Source organism: Mustela putorius, unplaced genomic scaffold (assembly GCF_011764305.1).
Source record: "Mustela putorius furo isolate JIRA1106 unplaced genomic scaffold, ASM1176430v1.1 tig00000196_pilon_pilon_pilon, whole genome shotgun sequence".
Lineage (NCBI taxonomy): Eukaryota > Metazoa > Chordata > Mammalia > Carnivora > Mustelidae > Mustela > Mustela putorius.
Window position 1 is genome coordinate 2836530 of NW_025421310.1, and position 27069 is coordinate 2863598.

At 43.7% G+C, this 27069-nt stretch overlaps 2 protein-coding genes across 5 annotated transcripts; one reads left to right on the plus strand and one right to left on the minus strand.

Moving 5' to 3' along the window:
• On the plus strand, positions 1–26699 carry LOC101677015 (zinc finger protein 345). Of its 4 annotated transcripts, XM_013049986.2 has the most exons (4): positions 1–238; positions 2844–2970; positions 19364–19424; positions 22375–22584. In XM_013049986.2, exons 1-4 carry the CDS (start codon positions 206–208, stop codon positions 22397–22399), a joined length of 246 nt encoding a protein of 81 aa, XP_012905440.1. In that variant the 5' UTR covers positions 1–205; the 3' UTR covers positions 22400–22584. The 4 variants fall into 4 exon arrangements, with proteins under 4 accessions (XP_012905440.1, XP_004780563.1, XP_044933239.1 ...); XM_004780506.3 differs by lacking the exon at positions 19364–19424 and having other exon boundaries at positions 3–238; positions 22375–26699; XM_045077304.1 differs by lacking the exon at positions 1–238 and having other exon boundaries at positions 2866–2970; positions 19161–19424; positions 22375–26699.
• On the minus strand, positions 5083–5276 carry LOC123391243 (thymosin beta-4-like). The gene has a single exon (XM_045077358.1). The coding sequence runs from the start codon at positions 5215–5217 to the stop codon at positions 5083–5085; it is 135 nt and encodes a 44-aa protein (XP_044933293.1). The 5' UTR covers positions 5218–5276.
• Positions 26700–27069: the final 370 nt, after the last annotated feature.

The window sequence follows — 27069 nt, forward strand, 5'->3', positions numbered from 1 at the left end:
TTCGCTGGGGGCGGGACTTCCGGCCTCATCCCCTCCAGCTGGGTTGTAGTTCCAGGATAGGACTGTGTGTCTCCTCAGGTTCCCGAGCGCGGTTCGGGATCTGGGTAATTGACGCTGAAGACAAGAGGAGCGGCGCCTCCTTGCCGCACACAGTTGAGCCTGGGTGTCCGCTCCCTTCCGGCCCGCTGCCGGCCCACCGAGTCTGATGGCGGCAGCCGCGCCCAGGGACTCGGCTGAGGTAAACGCTCATCCCCTGGGCCCTCTCCGTCGGCCCCCCAACCCAGACCCCGAAGGCCCGAGCGCGGGGCGCCTGCTCGCGGCCCTGCGGCCCAGGCCCGGGTGTCGGGAGCAGGGAGGCGCGGGTGGGCGGGGGCCTGTGTGGGAGCGCCGGCGGACTGCGTGCAGGCGCGGGCTCCCTGCTGAGGAGCCGCCGGGGCGGGGACTGCGGGGGACCAGCGCCACAAACGGGGGACGGCGCGGTTGGCATTGGTTCTGTCAGGAGCAGGGTGCGGCGCGGCGGGTGAGGCGTGCGCCGGCGCTGCCTGCCGAGGCCGTGTCTGCTGGCGGTGAGGGGAGGTGGTCTAACCCGGGTGTCAGGGAGCTTTCTGCGGCCGCGGAGAAGCGCCGCCGCCGGGGGTGAGCGCGCAGGCAGGGCGCGCAGCAAGAGGGACTTGCGGTGGTCGCTGGTAGTGGCCCGGACCGCCACCGTGTCCGCCCTGGTTGTTGGAGAACCGGCTGCTGTTGGTCTCTTTTCGGAGAAGGGCTGAGGCGAATTGTGGGTGTTGCAGAGGAGAGGAGAACGGAGGGAGTGAGGGGAACCCCGGGGCTTTTGGTCGGTGACGCTTGAAGAGAAAACTGCAGAGGGACACCTGGGTGGCTCAGTTGGTTAAGCGGCTGCCTTCGGCTCAGGTCATGATCCCGGCGTCCTGGGATCGAGTCCCACATCGGGCTCCTTGCTCGGCAGGGAGCCTGCTTCTCCCTCTGCCTCTGCCTGCCATTCTGTCTGCCTGTGCTCGCTCTCTCCCCCTCTCTCTCTGATAAATAAATAAAAATCTTAAAAAAAAAACAAAACTGCAGACACTTTACCCGCAGAGATGTTGTTTCTGGGAGCGACAGGGAACAGCGATTGGGACCGAAGAATCCGAGTCAAAGCAGTAGCCAGTGTGGAGAAGAGAAGGGAGGTCGTGCTTTTTAAGGGAAAGGGGCGAAGTCGGGAAGGCTGTTACCAACTCTGAGGCGACGGGAGTAAGGTGGGAGTCGTGTCTTCCCGGTGGCTGACTGTTGGGTGGGTGAACGGGAAAGACTGTCTTTCTGGGTTTGGGGTAATGAAGGAGTGTCCCATATAAGGCCAAGTTTGTCTTTTCCTCTTTGGTCTGCAGTTGATCACTGTGATACTGTTTGAGATCTCCCCTCAAGCCTGCAACCTCCTGATACCATTTTGTGATATTTTCCATTGTTAGTTTTCACAGGTCCTGGTAGCAGAAAATATGAAAGCTTTCATCAGCTGATGAAGTCAGCAGTAGGTTAACTGTCTTTGGGGATACCTAAGTTGTCTTGACATTGTTTACAATCTCTGATGTTTCAGAGAAGTGTGATTAATGGCATCACATGGGCAGCTGGAGAGGAAATTTTGGGAAACTGGGGGAAAGATTCATGATGGAGAGTTTGAAAAGTGATGGCTGCTGTGTGGACCAGGGTGGAGACTTGGATCACATTTAGGAAGGGAATGCAGAGTGTCATGGCAATGCTCCTCTTAGGTCAGAGGGACCTAGTAACGTGTGCTGAAGAGTGGTTTTCCTGCTTAGCACGTGGTTGGGGTTGCTGGGCATTGTGAACACAGGTAAAGGAGAGAGACAGTGATCTGGCAGATACATGGACAAGCCTTGCTTGGGATGATGGGACAAGTGATAGCTAGAACACGCAAGAGTAATTTTGCCGAGAGTGAAGTTGGGCCTGCTCTTTATTCGATGATGTATGGCTTCACAGAATTTTATGATGAGTTTTTACAGTGCCTGGGGTGTTTCAAAGTCTTGCTGGTTGTTAAGGTCTAGACAAATGTGGTCATTTGTGGTTCGCTGTGCCTGGCAGGGAGACCTTTAGTGCTGGGGTTTTCACAGAGGTTCAGTTTGGAGTAGAGGGTTCTGATTGTTGAGGGAGAGTATGGGTGGCACAGAAATAGAAGAGGGTCTATGAATATCCTAAGTTGACAGTGGTTGTGAGTGTCGTATTGCAGGGAGAATTAGAGGTAGGTGAGGAGGCTTCTCAGCAGCATTTGAGGCTTTCCCTCAGTTGGGATCCATGGGAGTACTGGGGTGGTAGTGGAACCTGTTTGTGTTTGTTAAACAAACAAACACTTGTTTGTGTCAAGTACAAGTGTGAGTCAAGGGAGGATCCTTTGTTGTGGAGCAGAAAGGTGTGGGTGTTCATCTGTGGGGTCCTAAGTCATGAGAGAGGTTCAGTCTACAAAATTATGTACACATAGAGAGGAAGTGTGAGCTAAGGGCCTCAGGTTTGGGCCTGGTATTGAAGACTTCCCGGCAGAGCAGGGCCTATAATTGGCTGTCTTGAGGGCATGACCTGGGAGACTCCATGGGAATATCCTGGCAGGGGTTTGGGACTTGCAGGCCATATTGCTTCCATGTGACCCCTGCGTGTTATTGCTGAGCACTGAACAGTGATTGGTGGGAAGGTGAGAGGAGAGCAGCATTAGAGGCACCAGGACCTGGTATTATCTGAGGAGGGGAGCTGGGCTGGCAGGAGAGACTGGGGTGGGTGTGTGGGTTGGCTGGTGGGTTCTCAGAGAGAGAGAATGCTCAGGGTTCCATGTATTCCTTTCATGGTAGTGTGGTGTGACCTTTGAGGACGTGGCCGTGTACTTCTCCTGGAAGGAGTGGAGACTTCTTGATGAGACTCAGAGACGGCTGTACCACCATGTGATGCTGGAGAACTTTGCACTTGTATCGTCACTGGGTAAGGCCCTCGGCGTCCCCTTGACCTGCCCTGGACTCTGTACCCTGCAGACTCCCCTTTCCATTCTCCAGGGGAGGGTTTTGTCCTTCTCTGGTGTGGACTGTGTTCACTGCGTGCTTCCCCAACTTTCTGGGCAGTTGCTTTTGTTGCTGGCCCTGAGTTGTTGTTGTGCCCTTCTGTCTGCCCGCAGCCTCAGTACCCGCTGTGCTGAGCCCTGATCGGCTAAGATCGGAGGCCAGTGGTCATGAGTGAAGCTAATGGAATGCACCTTGCTTCCCCTCTCTGTGGCTGGGTCTCTGTGTTCAGATCAGTGCCATTTCTGTGGCCTGGGTTTTGAACCCTTCCTTGGGGTGACATTTCCTCATTTCTGCCTGTGCCTGAAATTGGAGGCATTGGCAGGGCCACTGTGTAGGTATACCATGGACTACTTCTCAAGACTGTCCTGTATGGTTCTTTGGGTAGTATTTACATCTCTTCTTCCACCTGCCCTCCCTTCCTTCAACTTTGATGAAATACGATTGACAAATAGAATTACATTATTGCAAGTATATTACATGATGACTTGATATACAATATGAAATTATTACCTAAATGATGGTAATCAATTCACGTATCATTTGTTAAGATTACCTTTTTGTTGTTGGTGGTGAGAAAGCTTAATATCTATTCTCTTACCAAATTTCAAGTGTACAGTACAGTATTAACAACTGTACTCAACATTAAACCCTCAGAATTTACTCCTCTTGTAAGTGAAAGTGTGTATCCCTGACCATTTTTCCCTGTGCCCCAGTCCTTAGCTTCTGGCATTCTAGTCTGTTTCTGGGGTTTTTGTTTGTTTGTTCCAGAGTTTCTCTATATGTGGTACCGTACACTAGCTGTCTTTTCTGTGCGGTTTGACGTAGCATAGTCTTTTCTAGGTTCAACCATGTTATGCAAGTGGCAGTTTTGCTTTCTTTTATGTGGCTGAATATTCCTGCATGTGTGTGTCTACTAAATGTTCTTTGTCACATTAAACACTCAGTCACACTTACTGATGTTTCCATATATTTGCTATTGTGAATAATACTTCAGTGGATATCTCTGAGTGGAGATATTTTGTGGAGATACTGATTTTGTTTTCTTGGGTAAATACCTGGAAATGGCAATGGTAGTCCATATGGTAGCCCTTTTTTTTTTTTTAAAGATTTTATTTATTTATTTGACAGAGAGAGATCACAAGTAGGCAGAGAGGCAGGCAGAGAGAGAGAGAGAGAGGAGGAAGCAGGCTCCCTGCTGAGCAGAGAGCCCGATGCGGGACTCGATCCCAGGACCCTGAGATCATGACCCGAGCTGAAGGCAGCGGCTTAACCCACTGAGCCACCCAGGCGCCCCCTCTTTTTTTTTAATTTAAATTTTGTTAGTTAACATACAGTGTAGTAATGGTTTCTGGAGTAGAATTTTGTGATTCATCACTTGCATATAATACCCAGTGCTCATCACAACAAGTGTCCTCTTTTTTTTTTTTTAAGATTTCATTTATTTGCCAGAGAGAGAGAGGGAGAGCGAGCGAGCGCAAGTGAGTACACACAAGCAGGGAGAGAGGCAGGCAGAGGTAGCGAGAGAAGCAGATTCCCTGCCAAGCAAGGAGCCCGATGTGGGGCTCGATCCCATGAGCCCCGGATCATGACCTGAGCCGAAGGCAACGGCTTAACCCACTGAACCACCCAGGCGTCGCAACAAGCGTCCTTTTTTTTTTTTTTTTTACATTTAAACTTTTTATTTGCATATTAAAAAATTGTGCACTCCAATACTTAAAATCATTCAAAGAAAAAAATGGCACTCTGACTAAACTGCAGTTTACCACCCGCAAGACACCTTGGACCAGCTTTTTCTACTAGTTGTGCCCACCCAGCTTCTTCCTTTGCCGGCATACAAGTTATTTTCCTTCCCCTGCCGATGTATAGGAGGTTTGGCTTCCCAGTCAGTAGCTCAGATTCTTTGATAAGAACAAGGGGACCACAGTCATTTAAACTTGATCCAGCCTCTTTGCATCTTAAAAGTTATACAGCTAAAAAGAAGTAAAGAAGGCAATGCTTGTGGAATGTACAGTGCATATCAGTGGCACCTGCCTCACTATGATTCGCCCGCTTGCTTCTCCTGTTTATTTGTTTCTTTTGAAGGCAGTGGATTTTTCTCTTGTGTTTCTGTCTTCTTCAATTTCAATTTATCGAATTTCTCAATCTCAGCCGTATCGGGTTTGTCAGACATGGTTGCAGAGGAAGCGGAGGGAGGTGCACGAGCGAGAGAAGACCGGTCTGCTCAGGAGCCGCCGCCGAATCACCATCTTTAATAGCCATCACCCATCTAGCCTGTTGCCCACCCACCTCCCGCCATCAACCTTCAGTTTGTTCTGTATCGTTAAGAGGCACTTATGGCTTGTTTCCCTTTCTCCTTTTTCTCTCCCCCCACTCCTATATGTTCATCTCTTTTCTTTCCTAAATTCCACATATAAGTGAGTGAGATCATATGGTATTTGTCTATCTTTGTTTGACTTACTTCACTTAGCATAATATACTCTAGTTCCATCCACATAGTTGCAGATGGGAAGATTTCATTCTTTGTGATGGCTAATATTCCATTGTATATATGTGTGTATACACACACACACACACACCACATCTTCTTTATCCATTCATTAGTCAGTGGACATTTGGGCTCTCTTACTTGGTTATTGCTGATGCTGCTTTAAACATCGGGGTGCATATACCACTTCTTACCTGTATTTTTATATCCTTTGGGTAAATAGCTAGTAGTACAATTGCTGGCCTGTAGGGTAGCTCTATTTTTAGCTTTTTGAGGAACCTCCATAGTGTTCTTCAGAGTGGCTGCACCGTTTTGCATTCCCACCAACAGTCCATGAGTGTTCCCCTATTTCCACATCCTCGCCAACAGCTGTTGTTTCCTGTATTTTATTTTTAATATTTTGGAAAGATTTTATTTATTTATTTGAGAGAGAGCACAGAGAGAGAGAGAGGGAGAAGCAGACTCCTATCTGAGCAGAAAGCACGACACGGAGCTCAATCCCAGAACCCCAAGGTCATGACCTGAGCTGAACACAGATACTGATTGAACCACCCAGGCGCCCCTAGACACTTAAAAATAAAAGGATTTTATTTATTTGAGAGAGAGACAGAGATAGCGAGAGAGCAGGAGCAGGGAGGAGAGGGAGCCCACTGAGCAGGGAGCCTGATGTGGGGCTACATGCTAGGACCCTAAAATCATGATCTGAGCTGAAGGCATATGCTCAACTGACTGAGCCACCCAGGCGCCCCTCCTGTGTTGTTAATTTTAACCATTCTCTCAGGTGTGAAGTGGTATCATAATGGTTTTGATTTGTATTTCCCTGTTGATGTTTGATGTTAAGCTTATTTTCATGTGTCTCTTAGCCATCTGGATGTCTTCTTTTTTTTTTTTAAGTTTTTTTTTTTTTTTTAAGATTTTATTTATCCATTTGTCAGAGAGAATGAGCACAAGCAGGGGGAACAGGAGGCAATGGGAGAAGCAGGCTCCCCACTGAGCAAGGAACCCAGTGCGGGAACTCAATCCCAGGACCCTGGGATCATGACCTGAGCCGAAGGCAGAGGCTTTAACCCACTGAGCCACCCAGGCGCCCCCTTCTGCCTGGTTCTTAACTGGTTTATTTGTTTTGAGATGTTGAGTTTGGTAAGTTCTTTATAGGTTTTAGATACTAAGCCTTTACCAGATATGTTGTTTGCAAATATCTTCTTCCATTCTGTAGGCTGCCTTTTAGTTTTGTTGATTGTTTCCTTCACTATGCAAAATCTTTTTCCTTGGTTAAGTCCCAATAGTTCATTTTTGCTTTTCTTTGGCTTGCATCCAGCAGCGTGTTTAATAAGAAGTTGCTATAGCCAGAGTCAAAGAGGTTTCTGCCCGTGTTCTCCTCCAGGATTCTGATGGTTTCCTATCTCATATTTAGGTCTTTCATCCATTTTTAATTTGTTTTTTTGTGTGTATGGTGTAAGAAAATGGTTCAGTGTCATTCTCCTGCATGTGGCTGTCCAGTTTTCCCAACAGGATTTTTTGAAGGGATCGACTTTTTTCTATTGGATATTCTTTCTTTCTTTTGGGAGATTAGTTGACCATAGAGTTGTTGGTCCATTTCTGGGTTCTATATTGATCTATGTGTCTGTTTTGTGCCAGTGCCATGTTGTCTTGATGACTATAGCTTTGTAATATAGCTTGAAATCTGGAATTGTGATGCCTCCAGTTTTGTTTCTTTTCAGAATTGCTTTGGCTATTTAATAAATTTTGTGTTTCCGTATTAATTTTAGGATTATTCTAGTTTTGTGAAACATGCTATTTTGATAGGGATTGCACAGAATTTGTAGATTGCTTTGAGTAGTAGAGACATTTTAATGATATTTGTTCTTCCAATCCATGAGCTTGGACTGTTTGACATTTCTTTGTGTCCTCTTCAGTTTCTTTCATGAGTGTCCTATAGTTTATAGTTTTCAGAGTAAGATCTTTTAGCTCTTTAGTTAGGTTTATTCCTGGGTATCTTACTGTTTTGGGTACAGTTGCAAATGGGATCAATTCCTTGATTTCTTTTTTCTGCTGCTTTTTTACTGGTGAAGTAACCAGTATATAGAAATGCAATAGATTTCTGCACATCACTTTTGTATCTTGCAGTTTTTCTGAATTCATGTATTGGTTTTAGCAGTTTTTTCGTGGAGTCTTTCAGATTTTCTACAGAGTATCACGTCGTCTGCAAATAGTGAGGTTTTGACTTCTTCCTTGCCAGTTGGGATGCCTTTTATTTGTGTATTTATTTACTTTTTGGTCTTCTGATTGCTAAAGCTAACAATTCCAATACTGTGTTTAATAGTAATGGTGAAAGTGGACATCCTTATCTTGTTCCTGACTATAGAGGTAGAGCTTTCTGTTTTCCCCATTGAGGATGATATTAGCTGTGTTTCTTTCATATATGGCCTTTTTGATGTTTATGTATGTTCCCTCCATCCCTACTTTGTTGAGCATTTTTATCAAGAAAGGATGCTGTATTGTGTCGAATGCTTTTTCTGCATCTATGGAGACGACCATATGTCTCTTATCGTTTCTTTTCCTAATGTGGTGTATGGCATTGATTTGCAGTGTTTGAACCACTCATAGTGGCCCAGGAAGAAATCCGACTTGATTGTAGTGAATAATTCTTTAATGTAATGTTGGATTTGATTTGTTAGTTTTTTGTTTTTTTTTTTTTTGAAAAAGATCTTTATTTGAGAGACAGAGAGAACATAAACATAAGTGAGGGTATCGGCAGAGGCAGAGGGAGAAGCAAGCTCCCCGCTGAGTAGGGAGCCTGACACAGGGCTCGATTCCAGGATCCCCAGGATCATGACCTGACCTGAAGACAGACTCTTAACTGACTGAGCCACCCAGGCGCCTCTGATTTGCTAGGATTTTATTGAGAGTGTTTGCATTCCTGTTCATCATGATATAGGCCTATAAGTCTCCTTTTTAGTGGGGTCTTTTTCCAATTTTGGTATGAAGGTAATGCTATCTTTGTAGAATGAGTTTTGGAGCTCTCCTTCCATTTCTATTTTTTGGAAAGGTTTGTGACCATGACCTGAGCTGAAGGCAGAGGATTTAACCCACTGAGCCACCCAGGTGCCCCTATCCCCTCACTTTCAATCTGCAGGTGTCTTTAGTCTAAAATGAGCCTCTTCTAGGCAGCATATAGATGGATCTTGTTTTATTATTTATTTATTTTTTAATTTATTTGACAGAGAGAGGGAGATCACCAGTAGGTAGAGAGGCAGGCAGAGAGTGGCGGAGGGAGCAGGCTCCCCTCTGAGCAAAGAGCCCGATGCGGGGCTCAATTCCAGGACCCCAAGATCATGACCTGAGCTGAAGGCAGAGGATTAACCCACTGAGCCACTCAGGCGCCCTAATGGATCTTGTTTTAAATCCATTCTTAAGTCTTTTAATTGGGGCATTTAGTCCATTTTAATTTACAGTGAATTGATCCCAGGTTCCTGGGATTGAGCCCCATATTGGGCTCTCTGCTCAGTGAGGCTGCTTCTCCCTCTCTCTCCCTGCCTTGTGATCTGTCAAATAAATAAATAAAATCTTTAAAAAAATTTACAGTGATTATTGAATGATATGAATTTGGTGTCATGGTATTGTCTATAGAGTTGGTGTTTTTGGTGATGTTCTCTGGTCCTTTCTAGTCTTTTTTGCTTTTGGGGGGTTTTTTGTTTGTTTTTTTTGGGGGGGAGGTTTTTGTTTGTTTATTTTCCTCCACTCAAAGAATCCCCTTTAAAATTTCTTGCAGGGCTGGTTTAGTGGTTATGAACTCCTTTAGTTTTTGTTTTGTTTGTCTATTCTGAATGACAGCCTTGCCGGATAAAGAATTCTTGGCTGAATATTTTTCCCTTTCAGCACATTGAATAGTTCCATGGCTTTCTGGCTTGCCAAATTTCAGTAGACACGTCTGTTGCAAACCTGATCTATCTTCTTGAAGGTTAATGACTTTTCTTTTCCCTTGCTGCTTTCAGGATTCTTTCCTTGCCTGTGTATTTTTTGAACTTGACATATAATATGCCTTGATGATGGTCAGCTTTTATTGAATTTATCTATTTTTTATAAAAATAGGTTGGAGGAGGGGAGAGGGAGAGAGACAATCTTAAGCAGCCTCCATGCCCAGCACTGAGCTCAGTGCAGGTCTAAATCTCACCACCCTGAGATCATGACTTGAGCTGAAATCAAAAGTTGGATGCTTAGTCAGCTGAGCCACCAAGGTGTCCTGGCTTTTTTAATTTTTTTTTTTTTTTTAAGATTTTATTTATTAATTTGACAGAGAGAAATCACAAGTAGACGGAGAGGCAGCCAGAGAGAGAGAGAGGGAAGCAGGCTCTCTGCCGAGCAGAGAGCCCGATGTGGGACTCGATCCCAGGACCCTGAGATCATGACCTGAGCCGAAGGCAGCGGCGTAACCCACTGAGCCACCCAGGCGCCCCGTGGCTTTTTTAATTTAATGGGAGTTCTCTGTGCTTGTTGGATTTTGATGTCTGTGTCTTTCCTCAGATTAGGAAAGTTTCTAGCTATAGTTTGTTTGAATAAACTTTCTACCCCCTTTTCTTTTTCTTCATCTTCTGGGACTCCAATGTTAAAAGTGTCATCACCTTTTAATAATTTGCTCTTGAGTTCCCTAAGTCTAAGTATGTGGTCCATTACCTTTCTTTCCCTCTTCTTTTCAGCTTCATGCTTTTCCATAATTATATCTTCTGTATCACTGATTGACTCCTCTCATTTTTCAGTCCTCATTTTTATGGCCTCCACTTGGGGTTGCATCTTGGTTGTAGCATTTTTAATTTTGGGCTGACTAGATTTTAGTTTTTTTTTTATCTCTGCAATAAGGAATTCTCTAATGTCTTCTATGCTATTTTCAAGCCCAGCTGGTATCCTTATAATTATTTTACATTCTAGTTCAGACATCTTAATTGTATCTGTATTGATTAAATTACTGTCCATGAGTACTACCTCCATCTCCTGTTCTTTCTTTTGTGGTGAATTTCTCCATCTTGTCATTTTGTGCAGAAAAGAAAAGAAGAAAGAAAAAGGAAAAACAAAACAATAACAACACCAAACTAGATTCCGTGTTTGTTTTGGTCTGGTTGTTAAAAGTATCTAGATTCCCAAATAAGAAAGAAAAAATAGGGGCGCCTGGGTGGCTCAGTGGTTTGGGCTGCTGCCTTCGGCTCGGGTCATGATCTCAGGGTCCTGGGATCGAGCCCCGCATCGGGCTCCCTGCTCCGCAGGAAGCCTGCTTCCCTCTCTCTCTCTCTCTCTCTGCCTGCCTCTCTGCCTACTTGTGATCTCTGTCTGTCAAATAAATAAATAAAATCTTAAAAAAAAAAAAAAGAAAAAATAATACAATGAAAGTTAAATAAATAAATAAATAAATAAATAAATGTGAAAAATATCTGTATAAAAATAGAAATGCAAAAAAGTTAATAAGGTAAAGAATTGAAAAAATTAAATAAAGAAAAGAATAAAAGTATAAAGGAGGCTAGATACTATTTTTCCCTAGAGCTGAAGCTTTTTGCAGCCCTCTATGATCTTAGCCCTCTGCTAACATCAGCCTTAAATTGTTTTTTGTTTTGTTTGAGCTATAAATTTGCTTATATGATACCTTTGCCTTAATGTAGGGCTTTATTGCTCTAAATTTCCCTATTAGAACTGCTTCTGCTGTATTCTATAAGCTTTATTATTTTGTGTTTTTGCTTTCTTTGTTAAAGATTTTTTTTAATTGGGCCCATTTGTTTTTCATGATTGCATTGTTTAATATCCACATATTTTTGAATTTTGAGCTTTCCTCCTATTATTTATTCCTAATTTATGCTACCGTGGTCAGTAAAGATAACTGATGTGATTCCTCTTAAATTTGTTATGACTGGTTTCATGATTTATAACATACGATCTTTCCTAAGAAATTTTCTGTATTCCCTTGAGGAGAATGTGTGTTATTCTGCAGTTGAATTGAATATTCTCTATATACCTACTAGTCCATTTGATCTAAAGTATAGTTAAAATACAAAGTATTCTTGCTTTTCTGTCTGGATAATCTACCCATTGTTGATAGGGGAATATTGAAGGTCCTCTTATTTTTTTTTTTTAAGATTTTATTTATTTATTTGACAGAGAGATCACAAGTAGGCAGAGAGGCAGGCAGAGAGAGAGGAGGAAGCAGGCTCCCTGTCAAGCAGCTAGCCTGAGGGGCTCGATCTTAGGACGGTCAGATCATGACCTGAGCTGAAGACAGAGGCTTAATCCGCTTAATCAAGGCACCTGAGTCACCCAGGTGCCTTGAAGGCCCTCTGTTACTATTACATTGTTACTGTCTATCTGCCTTGGATTGATAATATTTGCTTCCTGTGTTTAGGTGCTCCATAGTTTGATGTTTGGTGCATATATACACTTGTAGTTGTTACATCCTCTCGATACATTAGCTCCTTTATCCTTATGTTATGACTTTATCTCTAAGTCTATTTTATCTGATAAAAGTATTGCTATTTTTGCTTGCTTTTTGTATTCCATTTACAAGAAGTACATTTTTTGCTCCCTTCACTTTTAGCCTTCTTGTGTTCTTAACGCTGAAGTGAGTCAAATATCCACAGCACATAGTTGGGTCTTGTTTTTTGTTGTCATTGTTTTGTTTTTGTTTTTTATTGTTTATTTATTTTTTATTTATTTTAAATAAATAAATATTTTATTTGTTTGTTTGTTTTATTTATTTATTTGACAGAGATCACAAGTAGGCAGAGGCAAGCAGAGAGAGAGGAAGGAAGCAGGCTCCCTGCTGAGGAGAGAGTCAGATGTGGGGAAGTTTCCCTTCCATTTCTGTTTTTTGAAACCGTTTCAGAAGAATAGGTGTTAAATCTTGAAATGTTTGATAGAATTCCCCTGGGAGGCCATCCAGCCCTGAATTTTAGTTTCTTGGGAGATTTTTGATTCCTGCTGCAATTTTCTTTTCTGGTTATGGGACTGTTCAGTTTTCTGTTTCTTCCTGTTTCAGTTTTGGTAGTTTATACATTTCTAGGAATGCATTCATTTCTTTGCGAAATTGTATTTTGTCGGTCTTGGTTGTAATCTCTCCTCTTTCATTCATGATTTTATTTATTTGGGTCCTTTCTCTTTTCTTTTTGGTAAGTTTGGCCAGGGTTTATCAATCTTACTAATTTGCTTAAGGAACCAGCTCCTGCTTTTGTTGATCTGTTCTACTGTTCTTTTGGTTTCTATTTCATTGGTTTCTGATCTTTTATTAATTCTCTTCTGCTGGGGTAAAGCTTTATTTGCTGTTCTTTTTCTCCAGCTGTTTTAGGTGTAAGGTTAGGTTGTGTATTTGAGACCTCTCTTTTTTTCTTGAGAAAGGCTTATATTGCTCTATACTTCCCTCCTAAGACTGCCTTTGCTGCATCCCAAAGGTTTTGAACAGTTCTATTTTCATTTCTTTTTAAAAGATTTTATTTATTTATTTGACAGAGGTCACAAGTAGGCAGAGAGGCAGGCAGAGAGAGAGAGGTGGGGGGAAGCAGGCTCCCTGCTGAGCAGAGAGCCTGATATGGGGCTCAATCCCAGGACCCTGGGATCCTGACCTGAGCTGAAGGCAGAGGCTTAAGCCAGTGAGCCACCCAGGTGCTCCCTGTTTTCATTTTCATTTGTCTCCGTGAATTTCTTAAATTCTTTAATTTCCTGTTGACCTAATTCATTCTTTAGTAGGATGCTCTTTAGCCTCACTGTATTTGAGTTCTTTCCAACTTTCTTCTTGTGATTGAGTTCAAATTTCAAAGCATTGTAGTCTGAAAATATGCAGGGAATGATCCCAATCTTTAAGTACCAGTTGAGACGTGATTTGTGACCCAGAATGGATCTGTTCTGGAGAATATTCCATGTGCAGTCGAGAAGAATGTGTATTCTATTACTTTAGGATGGAATGTTCTGCATATATCTTTGAGGTCCATCTGGTCCAGTGCATCATTAAAAGCCACTGTTTCCTTCTTGATCTTCTTAGATGATCTGCCCATTGCAGTGAGTGGGGTGTTAAACTACTATAATTGTATTGTTATTAATGTTTCTTTAATTTTGTTACTAATTAGTTTATATAATTGTCTGCTCCCATCTTGAGGGCACAAAATTTACAATTGGTGGATCTTGTTGGATAGACATTTTAATTATATTATAATGACCTTCCTCATCTCTTATTACACTTTGGTTTAAAATCTGATTTGTCTGATATAAGGATTGCTACCCCAGCTTTCTTTTCATGTCCATTAGCATGATAAATGGTTTTCTGCCCCCTCACTTTCACTCTGGAGGTGTCTTCGTGTCTAGAATGAATCTTTTTTTTTTTTTTTTTTTTTTGAGAGAGAGACAGTGAGAGAGAACATGAGCGAGGAGAAGGTCAGAGAGAGAAGCAGACTCCCCGTGGAGTTGGGAGCCCAATGCGGGACTCGATCCCAGGACTCCGGGATCATGACCTGAGCTGAAAGCAGTCGTCCAACCAACTGAGCCACCCAGGCGTCCCTAGAATGAATCTTTTGCTCACAGCATATCAGTGGGTCTTGCTTTTTTATCTGATCTGGTACCCTGTGTCTTTTGATTGGGGCAGTTAGGCCACTTACCTTCAGAGTACCTATTGAAACATTAGAGTTTAGTGCCATTTTATTACCTGAATATTTACAGTTTCCACATATTTTCTCTGTTCCTTTCTGGTCTATGTTTCTTTTAGGCTTTTTCTTCACTTAAAGGATCCCCTTTAATATTTCTTGCAGGGCTGGTTTAGTGACCACAAATTCTTTTAGTTTCTCTTCATCCTGGAAGCTCTTTATCTATCCTTCTATTCTGAATGACATCCTTGATGGATAAAGTATTCTTGGCTGCCTGCTTTTCTCATTTACCACCCTAAATATATCATGCCAGTCCTTTTTGGCCTGCCAGGTCTCTGTACGTAGGTCTGCTGCCCATCTAATGTTTCTATCCTTGAAGATTATGGACCTCTTGTCCCCAAGATGCTTGCAGGATTTTCTCTTTGTCTCTGAGGTTTGCAATCTTCACTATTAATATGCTGAAGTGTTGACCTATTTTTATTGATTTTGAGGGGTATTCTCTGTGTCTCCTGGACTTTGATGCCTGTTTCCTGGATGGACCCAGATTAGAGAAGTTCTCTACTATAATTTGCTCCAATATACTTTCTGCTCTGCCCCTCTCTTTCCTCTTCTGGGATCCCAATTATTTTAATATTGTTTCACTTTATGGTATCACTTTTCTCAAATTCTCCCCTTGAGATCCAGTAGTTGTATATCTTTCTTTTTCTCAGCTTCTTTATTATCCATCATTTTGTCTTCTATATCACTAATTCTTCTGCCTCATTTATTCTAGCAGTTAGAACCTCCTTTTTTTTTTTTTTTTAAGATTTTATTTATTTGACAGAGGGAGATAGCAAGTACAACCACAAGCAGCAGCAGGCAGAGGGGGAGGGGGAAACAGGTTCCCACTGAGCAAGGAGCCGGGTGTGGGGCTCGATCCTAGGACCCTGGGAACATGACCTAAGCTGAAGGCAGACACTTAACCAGGCACCCTTAGAACTTTCATTTTTTATTGAATCTCAATAGCCGTTTTGATTTTGACTTGACTAGATTTTAGTTCTTTTATTTCTCCAGAAAGTATTCTTTAGTGTCTTTTATGCTTTTTTTCAAGCCTAGCTAGTATCTTTAGAATTGTTATTCTAAACTCTAGTTCCACATCTTACTTATATCCATACTGATTAGGTCCCTGGCTATCAGTACTGCCTCTTGTTCTTTTTTTTTGAGGTGAGTTTTTCCATCTTGTCATTCTGTCCAGAGAAGACTAGATGAACGAGAGGACAGAATACTGAAATGACAACAACAGCCCCTTAGAAATATACACTAAACAAATCAGAAGAGACCCGAAACCAAAAAATATATAAACATTTTTAAAATGTGAAAGAGAGGGGCACCTGGGTGGCTCAGTGGGTTAAAGCCTCTACCTTCGGCTAAGGTCATGATCCCAGGGTCCTGGGATTAAGCCCCACGTTGGGCTCTCTGCCCAGCAGGGAGCCTGCTTCCTTTCCTCTCTCTCTGCCTGCCTCTCTGCCTACTTGTGATCTCTGTCTGTCAAATAAATAAATAAAATCTTTAAAAATAAAATATAATGAAATAAAATAAAAAATAAAAAGTAAAAGAGAATATAATCAGACAGGTGAATAGAACAGAGAGGTACATTGGATCCTGTGTGTATTTTGGTTGTTAGAAAACTAGATGGTGGGGCACCTGGGTGGCTCAGTGGTTTGGGCTGCTGCCTTCGGCTCGGGTCATGATCTCGGGGTCCTGGGATTGAGCCCCGCATCGGGCTCTCTGCTTTGCAGGAAGCCTGCTTCTCTCTCTCTCTCTCTCTCTCTCTCTCTCTGCCTGCCTCTCTGCCTACTTGTGATCTCTGTCTTTCAAATAAATAAATAAAATCTTTAAAAAAAAAGAAAAGAAAACTAGATGGCAAAAGTGTAAGGAACAAAAACCATGTATGTACAGAAATAAAATTTTAAAAAAATCAAAATCAATGAAAGAGTAAAATAAAACTTTAAAAAAACAATTTTTTTTAAAAAAGATGGAAAGAATATAAACAGATAAGATGACATACACTATATCCTGCGTGTATTTTGGTCTTTTTGTTAGAAGAAACTACATCTCAAAATTGTGAAGAAAGAAAAACTTATTATACAAAAATAAAATTAAACACATTGAAGGAATAAAATGTAACTATCAGGATGAAAATTTAAAAAGACTTAAAAAAAGAATATAATCAGACAAGTAAAGAGAAGAGAGCAATACATTAGATTCTATGTGTATTTTGGTAAGTTTGTTAGAAGAAACTGCATCACAAAATTGTAAAGAAAATAAAATGTATATACGAAAATAAAATTAAATACAGTGAGTGGATAGAATGTAACTCTAAGAATGAAAATAAAAAGAGACTTTTAAAAAAGAGTTGCTAAAATAAATTGTTTCAAAGGAAAAAGAAAAGAGAAGTAGAATCTAAAGGCTAAGGAATGATAAGAAAATATCATGGATTCTATGCACCGTTTTCTCCTAGTGCTGGAGTTTTGCAGTTCTGTGTGATCATTAAACTTGCTGATCTGAGGGAGGGGCCTGTTGCACTGATTCTCAGGTGTCTGCCCTGGGAGGAATTGCACCGCCTTGTCAGAAGGCATGGCTAAGTCAGGGGCTCTGGATTGCTCTATGTGGCTTTTGTTCCCTGAAGGCTTTCCCTGCAGCTTGAGAGGATGGCAGTGAAAGTGGTGGCTTCCCAATCTCCAGACCCAGAACTGAAACCTCATGCCCCCCACTCCTCAGTGCATCCTCAGGGAAAAGCAGGCAATGACTCCTGTTTCCCTGGTCTCTAGCCACACTCTGTGCTCACCCAGCCTGTGACTAAGCACTTGTGACCTTGCTCAGAGTCTCCAAACCCTATAGACTCCTGTGGTGTGCATGCATGCTGTTCCTCTCGGTGAGAGGAAGAGGGATCTCTTCAGGGCTCTGCTGCTTCCTGAGTCCTTGCTCAGAGAGTGGTTGCCCCACTGTGTGGCAGTTCATGGTTTATGGAAGCACTGAGCTGAGACCCCACTCTTGGGCTCCCTGATTGCAGCCGGATTCCCCACTCCAGTGCCTGGGAACTCTGCTGCACTCAGGCACCCCAGTTCTTTCTGTGACCCCCGGGAATCCTGAGACTACACTGTCCCACCTAGGATTCTACCTTGCTCGCCACCTGAGCTCCTTTTATGCAGGGACATCCCTCACTGGAACAGCCTTCTAAACGTTCTGATTTTGTATACTTCTGATATATCACTTTCCGTTGGCCCGCTTCCAGAGGCATCCTACCTTCATGGTTTATCTTCTGATGTATTACCTCGGATTCCCTTCTCCACACCTCCTACCTCACAGACAATGGTCGCTTTTCTATTTGTGGATGTGCAGCAGTTCTTTCCTTAGATCTCCAGTTGAGTTCACAGGTGTTCATAATAATTTGATAGCTATCTAGCTGAATGCCTGGGACCAGACAAATCTAAGGTCTTCTACTCCTTTGCCATCTTGGGCTCTTCCTCTTTACCCCTGTTTTTTTAATCGGATAGTGTCACCATCTTCTTTTAATGTAAACATTTAATACCGGAGGTTAAGTTAATTTTTATCAACACAGAATTTTTGCAAATATATGAAATTTCCATTTTATTGTGTAGTTTATATTGTACTAGTTAAAGTCATTTCTCTACATGTATCCTCTCCCTCTTTTTAAAGATTTTATTTATTTGAGAGAAAGCATGCATGAGCATAAGCAGAGGGGAGGGACAGAGGGATAGGGAGAAGCAGACTCTTCGTTGAGCATAGTGCCCGATGTGGGGCTTGATCCCAGGACCCTAGTATCATGACCTGAGCCAAAACCAGACGTTTAACCCAGCTGCCCCTGTATGTATTCTAAAATAGCTGCTTTGGGATGATTTCCATCACCTGTATCATAAATATAAAAGGGACCTTGATTCTAATCAAACAGCATCTCAAATGAATAACTTTTAGTTAGAGGATAAGGAAGTCATCAGATGGGGGTGCCTGGGTGGCTCAGTGGGTTAAACCTCTGCCTTCGGTTTGGGTCATGATCTCAGGGTCCTGGGTTCAAGCCCTGCATCGGGCTCTCTGCTCAGCGGGGAGCCTGCTTCCCCCACCCTCTCTGCTTACTTGTGATCTCTCTTTGTCAAATAAATAAATAAAACTTTTAAAAAAAGAAAGTCATCAGATGATTTTAGTAGTTAATATTCAAATGACATTTTATTGAAATGTTTCTTCTGATGGAATAGGTGTAAGTTTGAATCCTCAGAAAACAAGGGTAATACAAGAGTACAACGAAACTAAACTTTTGTGGTTTAAGCCTTCCATAGTCCTTATCCTTTGACAGAAGCAAAGCAAAGCATCTTCGCTGCAAATGAAATGGATCTCCAGCATTTCCATCTAGTTGATCTCTCAGAGCTAGACACCTAAGACATAAAACAAATACACATACCATCTTGGTTCTGGTTGGTTGAATCGTGCCTGATGAGTTTAATACTCACCTAATCAAGTCCCAACAGTGGAAGGTCACATAAGTCACTCTGGTAACTGGTAAGAAGAGACTTCAAAAGCCCAGGCTGGTTATCCTGGTGCAGCCCTGTGGGAAGTTTTCGAACATAAAGAATGAGTTGAGGGGCATCTGGGTGTCTCAGTTGGTTAAGCAACTGCCTTCAGCTCAGGTCATGATCCTGGGGTATCACAATTGAGTCCTTCATTGGGCTCCCTGCTCAGCAGAAGCAGAGTCTGCTTCTCCCTCTGACCTCTCCCCTCTCATGCTCTCTCTTTCAAATAAACAAATAAAATCTTAAAAAAAAAAAAATGAGTCAAACAGTTCTGCTACAAAGACCAGTTCATTTTAAGGATAGTCTGTTTAGAAAGACAGAAACAGTCTTCTGTCCCACTCGTTACCTGCCATCCTACTTCTTAAGAGAGAGGTGGCATTAAGAGGATTCAGTGTTGTACAGTTATGTATTATGCTCTAGTAGTGCTCCATGTCCTCGTATTTTGATGTCTTCCCAGCTGCCTGTGGTCTCATATTAGGAGCCCCATCAGTGATTGGGTGGACTGTCGCCAACCATTAATTGATTCACGTGTCACTGCTTATATCTGACCCTCCTTTTGGAGAGTGGGCACACCCGGAACTCTCCTGTATTGCGGGTATAGAGTGTGGCGTGACTGCACACCCTGCTGCTCCTCTCTGCTGATGTCTGGGACCTCTGCAGGACAGCCCCTGGGGCATCCAGGCACCTGGATGAAGGCATGCCTCCAGCATTCAACTCTCCGGTGAGTCTGCTGCTCACTCCGCTCAGCCGCATCTGACCACCAGTGACTACCTTTCACTGCATCCTTGGCCAGCCCACTCTGTTCGTGTCTACAATTTCTTTCTTTCTTTCTTTCTTTCTTTCTTTCTTTCTTTCTTTCTTTCTTTCTTTCTTTCAGATTCTATTTATTTATTTGACAGATCACAAGTAGGCAGAGAGGCAGGCAGAGAGAGAGAAAGGAGGAAGCAGGCTCCCCACTGAGCAGAGAGCCCGATGCGGGGCTCTATCCCAGGATACCAGGATCATGACCTGAGCCGAAGGCAGAGGCTTTAACCCACTGAGCCACGCAGGCGCCCCCATTTCTATGATTTCTGTATCTTTGTTGAACAGCTTATTTTGTTTATTTTGTATCTTCTTTTGTTGAGTCGTCTACCCTTGTTTTCTTTTCCTTTTTTTCTTTAAGATTTTATTTACTTATTTGACAGAGAGAGAGATCACAAGCAGGCAGAGCAGCAGGCAGAGAGAGAGGGGGAAGCAGGCTCCCTGCTGAGCAGAGAGCCTGATGTGGGCCTCAATCCCAGGACCCTGAGATCATGACCTGAGCTGAAACCAGAGGCTTAACCTACTTAACCACCTAGGCGCCCCAACCTGTGTTTTCTTGTGCCTCACTAATAGGTGATAGGTCTCATGTCTCCATTTCCTTGACTCTGTTTTCTGATGAATTACTGTATTCCTTTGATGGTGTTGTTTCCTTGATTTTTTGTTTCTTACATCCTTGCGTTCATGTTTGCACATTTGATGATGTGGTCGCTCCTTCCAGAGTTTGTGGTACTTTTGGTCAGGAGGGTCCTTCACTGACAGGTGGGTGCAAGGGTGTCAGCCTCATGGGTTATGGCCATTCTGGACCTGGGGAGGGCCCAACGACAAACTCTCTGGCCCCCATCAGCACCGGCAAGGCCTCGGGAAGAGAGAGCCTTATGGCCAAGGCTGCAGTGTCCAAAGTAGCAGAGGAGACTTCTGAGGAAAGCCTGGTGGCTTTTTTCCAGGAGAGTATCGTGGCAGAGTTGAGGCCAGTGCCGAGTCCGAATCTTGGGTACCCTGGGGTGGTGGCAGCGGCCCTGGCATCTGATGGGCTGGCACTCATGGAGCAGCCACCAGAAGAGGGTCTGGTGTGTGGGCTTTTTCAGAGTGACAGCAGTTTTGGGCCCTGGAACACTGATTACAACTCAGTCGTGTTCATTTGCTTTGTGAGTTGCAGCCATGAAGTTGGGTGTCTATGTGTGCATGGAGACCCAGTGGCTGTGAGGTCCTGGCATCAGGCTAGCCTATCTAGAGGGTATTTCCACTCCCTTGAGTCGTCAGTGGACCCGATGCAACTGGGGGTCAGGGTCTGGAGTGAAGATCTGGGGCCCAGGACACATGCAGCTTTGGGGGGGCGCAGTCACGGTCCTTGTCCTGGAGGTGCACAGCAGCAGCTCTGGAGCAGGGGGAGCCGGATGCAGGAGATTTATAGCCACTGGGTCCATGACAGTGATGCATGTTGGTCAACTCAGTGGCATAGAATGCCAGTGTCCCCTATGCGGAAGGTGGCGTGAGTCGGCTGAGCAGGGACCACAGTAGCACCTGCCTGGTGTAACTGATACAGACAGAACCAGCCCTTCTGACCCGTCCCCACATCTCTGCTAATAAAGTCTCCAGCTGTCCTTTCTGCATGCTTGTGCTCTCTTTTATCCCCCACTGTGTAGTAATTGGTTTTAACTGGATTTTTGATCCCTCTGAAGCTAATGTCATTCATGGGCAGCTCTTGAATTCATTTTTGGTGGGGTGAAGGATGGTATCTCCACTAATACCATTCTGCTGACATCGGTCACATAGGGTGCTTCTCTGGGTCCTTTGTATCCTGAGTAGCTCTGGGACAGTGCTGGCCATCCACTTAGCCTGTTTTCCTCCAGTATTTCTTTTCTTTCCATTCCTTCCTTTCCTTTCCTTTTCCTTTTCCTTTCTTTCCTTTTTTTTTCTTCCCTTTCCTTTTCTTTTTCTTCTTTTCCTAAGTAGCCTCCACACCCAGCACAGAGCCCAGCACAGAGTCCAACACAGAGCTTGACCTCATAACCCTGCAATCAAGACCTAAGCTGTGATCAAGGGTCAGATAGCCAACAGAGCCACCTAGACTCCCTTTCCTACAGTATTTTTAATCCTCCTAGTACCCTGTAGTTGCTCAGGAAGGCTTACAGGGAAGAGTCCTTTGTGTGTCATAGCATGGACATGCTCCAGCATGACCAGGTGGGCTCACAGGCACAGGGCCCTGTTTCTCGTGAATGGCAGCTGGGAAAGGTGTGATATCAGCTCTGTGTTCAGATCATACTGGGCACCTTTGTTCAGCCAGAGTCTGGTTTGATTGCCAGTGGCCACACCCTGTTTCTGTCTTTCCTTCTTCACTGTTGACAATATGTGGACTTCTGGGATCTACTCCTTTGGTCATTCCATGACTTGCATTGCGGGGTTAATCGGAGCTTCTCAGGCTGCTACATCTCACCCATTTCTCCCAGTGCTCTTTCCTTTCTGTGTACCCCAGCATCCACACTTGGCCAGTTTGCCATGAGATGTTGACATATGCTTAAATTTACTTTGAACAGCAGCAAATTTCTTGTAAGTAGATTTTCCCGCAGTCTTCTACTCAGCCAACAAACAGGCCAGCAGGAAGCTATGGACAGAGAGTAAGTTGTAGATCCTGGCTCTCTCCCTTGTGTGATACCTTAGTTTTGTATTCTTCTGGCTAGTGCGCGTGCCACGATACTTTGGCCTTAGGGGCCCAGGAGTGCTCAGCGGCCACTCCTTCAACTGTGTTCCATCTCTGGTGTCTGGAAAAGCCTGCCATACACTCATGCCCAGATGAGCCAGATGCTCATGTGTGATGGGCTCACCCCGCGCTACAGCCAGCACGTGTTTCACCAACATTTCTCTGCTTTCAGGTTGCTGCTGTGGAGCAGAGGATGAGGAGGCCCCCTTTGCGCAGAGCGCTTCTGTAGGCGTTTCACAGACCGGGACACCCAGGGCCGCTCTGTCTTCCCAGAAGACCCACCCCTGTCAGATGTGTGGTCCCGTCTTGAAAGACATTTTCCACTTGGCTGAGCTCCAGGAGAAAGAAAACAGCCAGAAACGGTTGAGTTGTGGGGCCTGCGGGAAACGATTTTCTTTCAGTGTGAGGTTGGAGCAGCAGCAGCAGCAGGAGCAGCCCGCGGGAGCAAAACCATTCAGAAGCCGTGTGGACAGGGACTCTGCTGTCAAGAGCTGGGGATCCGGTGGTTCGGGAAAGCCCTTTACCTGTGGAGAGGTTGAGAAGGACTTGCTGTCTGGCTCGGGGCATCTGGGGCAAGAGGCCACTTGTACTGGGGAGAAACCACACATGATCCCCCAGTGCAGGGCAATGTTACAACGTGAAAACAGTCGTGGTGCTTGGGGAGGATGTGAGAACGCCTTTGGTCCCAAACATACAGATACAGAGGACCAGGGTGTCCACCTTGGAGGACAGTCCTTTGTGTGCAGTGAATGTGGGAATACTTTCAGCACTCATACTGCTCTCCATTATCACCACAGAGTTCACACTGGAGAAAGGCCTTATGAGTGCAGTGAATGTGGCAAGTCCTTTACCCGCAGACATAGACTCAACATGCACCTAAAGGTTCACTCAGGTGAAAGGCCTTATGAGTGTAAAGAATGTGGGAAATCTTTTATTTGTAGGTATGAACTCCAGTATCATTATAGAAGTCACTCTGGTGAAAAACCTTTTGAGTGCAGTGAATGTGGGAAGTCTTTTACCTATCGCTCTGCCCTTAGTTATCATCAGAGATCCCACAGAGGAGAAAGGCCTTATGAATGCGGTGAATGTGGGAAATCTTTCACTTCAAGCTCTGCACTCAGGTATCATCACAGAGGTCACACAGGAGAAAGGCCTTATGAATGCAGTGAATGTGGGAAATCCTTTCGACAAAAACATTCTCTCTCAATACACCAGAAAATTCATAGTAGAGGAAACCCTTACAAATGCAACAAATGTGGGAAATCTTTTTCTTGTAGTTCCAGTTTCCATTATCATGAGAGAATTCACACAGGAGAAAGGCCTTATGTATGCAGTGAGTGTGGAAAATCTTTTATAAGTAGTACTGCCCTCCATTATCATCAGAGAGTTCACACTGGAGAAAGGCCTCATGAGTGCAGTGAGTGTGGGAAATCTTTCAGCACTCATAGTGCTCTTCAGTATCATCGCAGAGTTCACACTGGAGAAAGGCCTCATGAGTGCAGTGAATGTGGCAAGTCCTTCACCCGAAGAAATAGCCTCAATATGCACCTAAGGGTTCATTCAGGTGAAAGGTTTTATGAGTGTAATGAATGTGGGAAATCTTTTATTTGTAGGTATGAACTCCAGTATCATTATAGAGTTCATTCTGGAGAAAAACCTTTTGAGTGCAGTGAATGTGGGAAGTCTTTTACCTCTCGCTCTGCCCTTAGTTATCATCAGAGATCCCACAAAGGAGAAAGGCCTTATGAATGTGGTGAATGTGGGAAATCTTTCACTTCAAGCTCTGCACTCAGGTATCATCACAGAGGTCACACTGGAGAAAGGCCTTATGAATGCAGTGAATGTGGGAAATCCTTTCGACAAAAACATTCCCTCTCAATACACCAGAGAATTCATAATGGAGGAAACCCTTACAAATGCAACAAATGTGGGAAATCTTTTACTTTTAGTTCCAGCTTCCATTATCATCAGAGAATTCACACAGGAGAGAGGCCTTATGAATGCAGTGAGTGTGGAAAATCTTTTATAAGTAGTACTGCCCTCCATTATCATCAGAAAGTTCACACTGGAGAAAGGCCTCATGAGTGCAGTGAATGTGGGAAATCTTTTATCACTCGTACTGCTCTCTCTTACCATCACAGGGTTCATACTGGAGAACGACCTTATGAGTGCAGTGAATGTGGGAAATCGTTTAGGGGAAAATCTAACCTCTCTCAGCATTGGAGAGTTCACACTAGAGAAAGGCATGGTTCTATAATGAATATGCAATTTCCTTATTCAGCATAATGCCACTGGTGAAAACTCTTTGAGGAGACTTTTGCCTGATTTGAATCTTCTACGGTGGGGAAATTCCTTAAATTTATCTTATAAGTATGTGTGGCCATGTCGCATTTTCTGAATTGTCCAGAGAGCTCTCTAGATTTTTGTAACTGACAGTTCTGTGACCCTTTCACCTCTGCCAACTGGTAGGTCCGCACAGTGCACATCAGTCCTCACCCCAGTATACTCAGAGAAGTTGACCTCTGTTCTTAGAACTGGAGCAGATTAGCAGTAACTTGAGGTCTTTTGGGGGTCAGCTTTCCCTCTTCCTTGAATACCTTCATGTCATGGACTTGCATCAGTGATGACCCAGAGAACATCATGAGTTTGGCCGGCAGCTTACAGAGAATGGCTACCTTTTTTCAGGAACGTGTTGGTCGCATGTGATACTTGTGATGAGTTTTTCCAGCTTCCAAGTCACAAACTGGAGAACTGTCTTCTCCACATTGATTTGGATAAAATGATAATCAAGGCCTTACTGTTTAAGTCTTTAATCATGAATGTTCTACTTACTGTGTGGAGGAGTAGTTTATAAATAGATTTGGGCTCAACAAGCATCAAATGGTAAACTTCTAAGAGTCTCAAACTAGCTGTGCTTGAGGAGAAAGTGGAGGATGGCAGGAAATAGCTTGCCAGTTTTGTTTTGTTTTAAGTAAACTCTATGTCCAACTTGGGGCTCAAACCCCAAGATCAAGAATCAAGCTCTACTGAGCCAGCCAGGTTGTGCCAGTAGCCTGCCAGTTTGGACTAAATTTGCATTGATTGCTGCCTCACAGCCTCCTAGCAAAATCTGCGGGGCTTTCTGTTTTTCGTTTCATGTCTGGATGACGTGTGTTTTAGGAGCCTCAGTGATGAGCCCCAGGAGGGAGCAGATATGAGACTCTTAGTGCTTCTGCCAGTGACATGAATTTCTTCCCTACTCGAAGGGGGTCTCACAGGGGATGTCAGCACTATTAACCTCGGCTTTACAAGCAGCCATGTGCCCTGATGTCCACAACCCACTGGGCTTGGGTCACTGGTTGAAAGACCACAGTGGGCAGGAGAAACCATAATTGGTACAGAAACACTTAACAGGAAGGGGAGGAGGCTGCAGCCAACTGGATGGAATGTGCCTCTTCTAGAAATGGATCCAGACAAGTTTCTGTGACAATGACTAGGATCAGTGTGTACACAAATCTCAGGATCTCCGGGCATATTTATCTTGTGTAGGTAAAGTCATTGTCAGAGAAAATAATTGGAAGCTATTGGCGATCCTTTTAGCCCCTGTGTTCTCCATGTCCAGGCCAGTACTACACACAGAGGAATACAAGAGAGTAAAAGGGACTGGGGGGAGTCAGTAGTTTGTTGATGTGGCCCTTAAGATCCAGGCAATGTTCCTGTTAACACCAGTGGAACCATCCTTCACTGCTGCCTGTGTCTGCAGACACTGAGGTAAGACTGAAGCCCGGAGGACATGGAACAGGGTGGTATTGTCAGCATAAGGTTGCCAGATCTATTTTTATTTTGAGCCAATTTTTTAAAACTATATAAAGGTTTAAATTACAGATGCTAATAAGCTGCATATATTTAAGAGTATACAATTGAAGGTGCCTGGGTGGCTCAGTGGGTTAAGCCAAGGCGCCTGGGTGGCTCAGTGGGTTAAGCCGCTGCCTTCGGCTCAGGTCATCCGGCTCTCTGCTCAGCGGGGAGCCTGCTTCCCTCTCTCTCTCTCTGCCTGCCTCTCCATCTACTTGTGATTTCTCTCTGTCAAATAAATAAATAAAATCTTAAAAAAAAAAGTGTACAATTGATAAATTTTGACAAGGATATGAATCTGCCACCATCATAATCCTGATAATGACCATATATGTCATGCTTTTTTTACCTCTGGCCTACTACAATCTCTACTTACCCTACCCACCTCTCCGGGGAACCACTGTAATTTGTTTTACAATGGGAACCATCCACTTTTTGTTATTTATATATTTGGAATGAACTGTTTACTCTTCCCCACCCCTCTGTGATTTCCTTTGTGGTATGTAATTAGTTTTTCATCAGTGATGTTCTGCAAGTTGCTCACTTTTCTGTCTAGATAACACCCTTATGTTGGCATATACCGCTGTTACTTGATTCATCTTTTTTATGGGCACTTAAGTTATTTCTAGATTTTGCCTGTTGAAAATAAAGGAGTCAAAAACATTTGTGTCAGTAATTTTATATAGATGTAAGCTGTTTTTATTTTTGAAAAATAAAATTAACAGTAACTTAACTAAATTAACTAAATTAACAGTTAACTAAATTAACAATTTAGTAAATTAACTGAATTAACAATTTAGTAAATTAACTAAACAGTTTAATTGGGGGCGCCTGGGTGGTTCAGTGGGTTAAGCCTCTGCCTTCGGCTCAGGTCATGATTTCAGGGTCCTGGGATCAAGTTCCGCATCGGGCTCTCTGCTCAGCAGGGAGCTTGCTTCCTCCTCTCTCTCTGCCTGCCTCTCTGCCTACTTGTGATCTCTCTCTGTCAAATAAATAAATAAAATCTTTTTAAAAAATTTAAAAAAATAAAAAT